At 37.5% G+C, this 6,277-nt stretch overlaps 1 protein-coding gene across 1 annotated transcript in view; it reads right to left on the reverse strand.

Annotated features, from left to right (window-relative positions):
* Positions 1–5,379, reverse strand: part of LOC149813223 (guanine nucleotide-binding protein subunit beta-2-like) — a 30,163-nt gene extending 24,784 nt beyond the window's left edge. The window contains exons 1-3 of the mRNA XM_089991633.1: positions 5,141–5,379; positions 4,624–4,718; positions 1,616–2,034 (exon numbers count right to left, since the gene is read on the reverse strand). Coding sequence (XP_089847759.1) covers positions 1,616–2,034; positions 4,624–4,718; positions 5,141–5,246 — 620 coding nt within the window. The 5' untranslated portion in view covers positions 5,247–5,379. The remainder of the gene's footprint in view (positions 1–1,615; positions 2,035–4,623; positions 4,719–5,140) is intronic.
* Between the last annotated feature and the right edge of the window lie 898 nt (positions 5,380–6,277).

Consider the following 6,277-nt stretch of genomic DNA (forward strand, 5'->3'; position numbering starts at 1 on the left):
TTAATCTTTATTTTAGATTCTAATAAAGGAAGAAATTGTATTTTAAAATATGATGATCTTTTTAAAATGAATTGTATTTTAACAAAGAATAACAATTTTAAGTATTATTCATATCCCGACTATGGCCGTGAATACAAACTTTACTTAACATTATTTATCCTTTATTAAATGGTGCATGTGCCATTCGTGTTTCCATAGTGTTTTTAAGAAATAAAAAAAATATGCAACAAATTAAAATGAAGAAAATTAAACTAAGATGCTCATTCATTCTAAACTAAGCATAAAGTAAATTTTCTCATTAATGTATTATTACAACACTTGAATGAATTACATTAATTGAAAATAAAAGAAAATAAAATCCTGCAAAATGAACAAATATGTTAGAAATAAATGTAGGCATTTATGAATTTTCTTCAATCATTGAAAAATTGAAGAAAATTCCAAGATACTATTTATGCCCCGAAAAATAAAGAAAAATCCGTAAACATGTCAAAAAATTATGAAATTTTATGTGGATAAACTAAAACTAAAATGAAAGAAAACCCTTTTTACGGATTTCGAAAATGAATTTTCATTAAAGAGGACACATCAAAACAAGTTGAAATGAAGTTTGAGAACTATGTCACACGGACTCTTCTAACAGGGCACCGCACCCGCGTTGCACCCGCACCCAGGTGGGTGTGACACTTGGACACAACTTCTTTTATGTTAGGTGAAGCCAACCACACTGAGGTCCATTTCTATCCAAAAGTAGATTCAGTTAGCCCTAATCAAGTCCATTTTTATCTATATTATATATAATAAATACATAAATGCACACAAATACACGTAGTGTTAACTTAAAATTGTTAAAAATTATATATATATATATATATATCCTCCCCACACCCCCGCACCCAGGCTTTTTTAAAGTGCCGCATTACCGCACCCGCGCCTATGTGACATAGATTGAGAGAGTTCAAATTCAGTTTTACAGATTCATAGTGGACCAAGGTGGAGCCGTGAATAGAAAAGACAAAGTGCTTGTTTACCAAACCAATGCTTACTGGATGAGGACTAAGCCCTAAGGCACAACTGTACAACAATTTGAGCACAAAAAGGTTCATATCTGAATTAAACCCGCATAGGTGAGACATGAGTATGAAAAATTACCTCTAGGCAAAACAAATAGTAAAACACATATTACCTCTAGACATGAGTATGAAAAAAATTAACCCTAGGCACACAAATAGTAAAACACATTATACATTTCCTTAACATTTCTTAACACTAAGAAATTTTGGTTCCACCATTATAACCAATGCTTGACAACCAACAAGCCTCGAAGCACCAAGTCTAACAATTTTTTTATGGGCAACCAAAGTCACTTCTTGTCAGGAATAAAAAGAAAACAGTCACTTCTTTTAAAGAACAAACCCACAAATGACAGTTCCAAATATATGATGAACTTTACAGAATGGACAAGAAAATAGACAAAAAAAGAAGAAAGAACTAAAGCATGGATCGTTTTCACAACTGAAATCTATCATATTTACAGTAATGAAAGTTCAGACCAATCTAACATCACAAACTTTCTCAAAGCTATTTTCTTGGGGACCTCATAAACATTCCTTACCTCAATACATCAGCAGTGTGACCTGATGGAAATTCACCTCCGAAAACCGACACCCTTTGACCAGTAGTAACATCCCATGAAATGCATGTCTGATCGCCCGAGCCAGTTATTAGATGAGTATCATCACCTGGAACATACTGGCATGAAGATACATAACCTTTGTGTCCACTAAGTATTCTTGAAATTGGTAGATTCCCATCCTTGTCGGTTTGAGAGCTCAAATTGAATATTGAGCACACACTCTCTAAGCCCCCACATGCAACTGACTGACCACTGGGAGAAAATGCACATGTCATAACCCACGGTAACTTGATTGCATGTGTTTTCTGGCTTGTTAGAGCATTCCATACAATCAATCTTCCATCCTGAGATGCACTCACAATGCGGTTCTTCTCCAAACTCCAGTCTAGTGAATAAACCTGATGGATTTAGTTAAAAGAAAAGTTCAAATCATTTTCTTGTAGAGACAGCAACTCAACCATTAGAAAAGTTCCTAAGCTTAACAAATTGACAGTAAAAAGAGTCCAACATAAGCAAAGTTACTGATAATAGGGCACCCAGGCCAGTGGATGGCAAGGTGCCATAGCCCTAGATTAGTTGAGTAAAGTTTGAGCAAATATGGCTACCTCCATCACCATCACTAGGCATGCTGCTTTTTCGATCATATGTAGTAGCTTCAGACATAATAGAACCACATTTGATCTAACCACAGCCATAGTTACCAAAAATATCAAATCAAAACAGAACCATGTGCTGGAACATTAGAGAAATAATTCTGCAAGTCACCACAAGCACAATTTCTTCATATTGCACTATCAACCAATGTTGTCTGTATTGTATTGAAGCAAGAGATCGATACGATACACACTTGTATCTTGATATGGGTATATCATAGGTGTATCACATGTATCATGTGATACAGTGCCTGCGAACTTAAAAATGAGCAAAATCATGCTTTTATATTTTTGAGTTTTAAAGAGCTTTTGAGGGCCGAAACCCCATTCATATAAAACATACTGGAGAGCTTCTCATGCACCCTAAGAGCCGCGAGATTGTTTTGGGGGGCGATCTTTGTACTGGAAAGAGGGCTTTCCTGATTTCGTCATGTAAGAGTGCATTTCCACCATTTTTTCACCCAAGAAAATGGATTAAGGTAAAAAAACCACATTTTCACCATTTTTCCACTAAGAAAATGGGTTAAGGTAAAAAATCTTTATTATGAGTAAAATTACAAAGCTGCTATCCAAAAAAAATCACCTCGGGGAGCGCTTGGATCTGCAAAAATTAAAGATTTATATCAAGGTAGAAATCAAGCTCCACACTCCTCCAACAAAGATAGCATCAGATGATCCGGCATAGCAATGGAGCACTCAAGTAATGAGTAAAAACCGATTGAAAATTGAGTACACTATTATTATAATATTTTTGTTTATATAATATGAAAGTATGAGTCTTATGGCATGTTCTTAATTGCAAGATAATTAATATTTTTCATTGTTTGTATGAGATAGTTGTTGATGATGTCTTACGCACCTGATAGGGACATAAATGCTTCATATATGATTTTATGATTACATTTTGTGCATTTCAGCATTGTGTTATGATTTTTTATAATTTTTGCTATTTTTTTATTTTTTATAGATTTTTAAAAAAAAAAACAAAAATTGTGATTTTTTACGATACGATACTTATCTTATTTTGGGCCTGACCGATACGAATTACGATATGATACAACCTTGCTATCAACTATGCTGATTCAGTTCCACAAGATGTGATAACTGTTTCTCACTAGATGTATGAGCATAAGTACATGTACAGTTTCAATATGTAGGCTCCTGAAATACAGAAAAGATGCAACCACATGGCTGGAAATTGGGAACTGCTAAGACTTTAAAGAGAGCGGATCGTATGAAATGATGGGTGACATTAGCAATGTCAACCAATGTCCACAACCACTAACCCCGCCTCTCTGTGGGTCCCGCTTGTACTGAGCTACAGCAGCAGAGTCGTGATGGTTAGTGGTTGTGAATGTTGGGTGACATTGCTAATGTCACCCAGCGTTTCATACGATCCACTCTCGATTTTAAAGGTATTCCACGAATTCTACAACTACTTTCCAACTATGGGCTGGTTGTAAAGTCACCAACAATAAGAGAGAGAGGTATTGCCTCAAGTTTTGATGGGTTTCAAATTTCAATGAAGATACAGATATTTTGGACTGAAACAAAGGAGACTTTATATTGGCGCATTACTTGGGGATTGAGATTACTTGAGGTTTGGCAGTATTGGGTAGCAACTAGATGGGAACATTATTCTGTACTAGAACAGAATTAGGAGATGATCAATCTATTGACATCCAATCAGGAGCTGTTTGTGATGCCAAACGGTGTTCCCATTACTCTTTAGGGCATTAGGTGGTTTTAAAGGTCCGAGGTGACCACGTGGTCGAGAAGAAAACAGGATAGAAACAGAGGTGCAGAAGAGGGCCTGCAATTGTCTTGTGCTTCTCTATTAATGAGGAGAAAATTCTTATTGCTTCTCCACGGACAACAACTACGATCAGACCACACAAATTTTTGAGTGTCTCATCGTCCCATTTTTCTTTTAATATCCTTTTCCTGTTTACAGCATTTGGCTCTTTGCAAAATACATTGTATGCGTGCAAAGTTTCACATAGCAACCTTAGTCTCATAGGTGCACATTAGTGAATCTACCGGATGTTGCCATTAAGGTGATACCAAATTATGAATTTCAGATCCACAGCATCTGTAGATCGTGTAGTCAATGTATTCGATTGCACTACCGAACATTGTTGATCTAATAAACCCAACTAGCTTCTGTTGAAAAAGTAATGGACTGAGTACATCATCCATGTCTAATAGCGACTGGTTTCCACAAAAACGTTTAGAAACAATTAGAACTGATGGCCGCTAACAGGGAGTTCAAGTAATAGCAATCACCATAATATGGAACATAAGAGACAGATGGAGAGAGAGAGAGAGGCGTGCCTTTCCTGTGTGGCCTTGCAAAATCCTGCTGCAAACCAGATCAGTAGGACCAAACGTGATCGCCGTCTTCCTTTGCGCTTTCGCGTAGCCGGCAACTGCCAAAAGAGACACAGAGAAAGAGAGAGAATGTGTATAAGGGACTGTCTCAGAAATCAGGTCCCCGAACAGAGCACAAAGAACCTCAAGAAATTTATCTTGAAAAGGAAAGAAGAAAGGGTAAGGGGTAAGGCTGTAAGCCCAGGAGTTTGAGGCTGCCAGGACAACAACCGTAAGTACGGCAGGTAAAGCCAGAGCGACTAGGTCGGAATTTTATGCTGCCAGGACAGCAACCGTAAGTTACGGCAGGCAAAGCAAGCGCGGCTAGGTCGGAGTCTTACGCTGCCAGGACAGCAACTAAGTACGGCAGGCAAAGCCAGCGCGGCTAGGTCTCTGAGCGTGGTTTCTCTGTGTAATATCAATAAAAAGGAACAAAAGACAATCAGCTGTTAGAACTGTTAGAGCAGGAGGAGTGCCGTACTGTCGGTGTCCAAGAGAAGGAGGCGCTTCTGCTTCAATCGCTCCCGAAGGCTGTTGACCGCAGCAGTCGCGGCAACGTGCTTCTCCTTCAGCTCCGTGACAGACATCCTCTCCTTCTCTTCTTCTTTTCTCTCTGGACAAATCTTTTTTCCCTTATTAGGAGGGAGGAGACAGCCACCGATTCCTCCAAGTCAATTGCTTCATCCTCTGCCCTAATATTCCATCACCCAGTCACCAACATTGAACCATATCTCTCTCTCGCTGGGTATTGTCTAAATTCGGTCAGATATACCCGATTCTGAGCTAGATCCGTGCATATTTTTATGGGAGGATGTCGTGTTCCCGTGTATAAGGAGAAATATTTTGGGACCCATGATAATTCATATGTTAATGTTGCTTATGATGATTTTATAATAAAATAACATATAAAAAAGGTAGATATGATTTTGACAAAAATATCTTCTAGGTATACGTTGGACGAAAATGTCTTCTCGATCCTCGTAAATAGATTTGCACATTCCGCCTTTGTTTTTAGCTTGTGTTACAACACATGGTTGACTTTTCGTTCTTGTCTTCTGTTAGATAAAAAACATTCTCGGGTTCGTTCCTACCTCATCGAGATAACTATAAATCAAACAACTAGCTCAATCATTACAAATCGTGATGAACATTCCTGGGTTCATTCTCAGGTGCGTTATAGAGGGATTTGTTGGCCATCTATTTTTACAGTCATCTCTTCTTCTTCGTTTTCATTAGGCAGTATGAAAAAAATCAATGGCACATAAACATTTCAATAAGCATCATTAAAGCGTGGTGAGTATCTTTCTTTGTCATCATGCTATTATTGAAGAACGTATGTTGTCGTGAGTGTCATTGAGGCATTGTTTTGTTATTGAAGGTAGATTTTATCATTTCGACGATGAAAAACTTGAAGATATTTGTAAGACGTTGGGACATGTTGACAAGAATGCTTGGTTACATATGCGAGCAAGGGCCTCTACCCCATCCGATATCGTCCATTCACTCAGTATATGCAATGTAACGCAAATCGCGGTTGTAGTAACACGTATATCGATTTGTGATATATTTTTTGTTTGTTAATATCGATTTATAATATATTATGTTGAATTATCGTAGA

Source organism: Nuphar pumila, chromosome 16 (assembly GCF_984573655.1).
Source record: "Nuphar pumila chromosome 16, dmNupPumi1.hap1.1, whole genome shotgun sequence".
Classification (NCBI taxonomy): domain Eukaryota; kingdom Viridiplantae; phylum Streptophyta; class Magnoliopsida; order Nymphaeales; family Nymphaeaceae; genus Nuphar; species Nuphar pumila.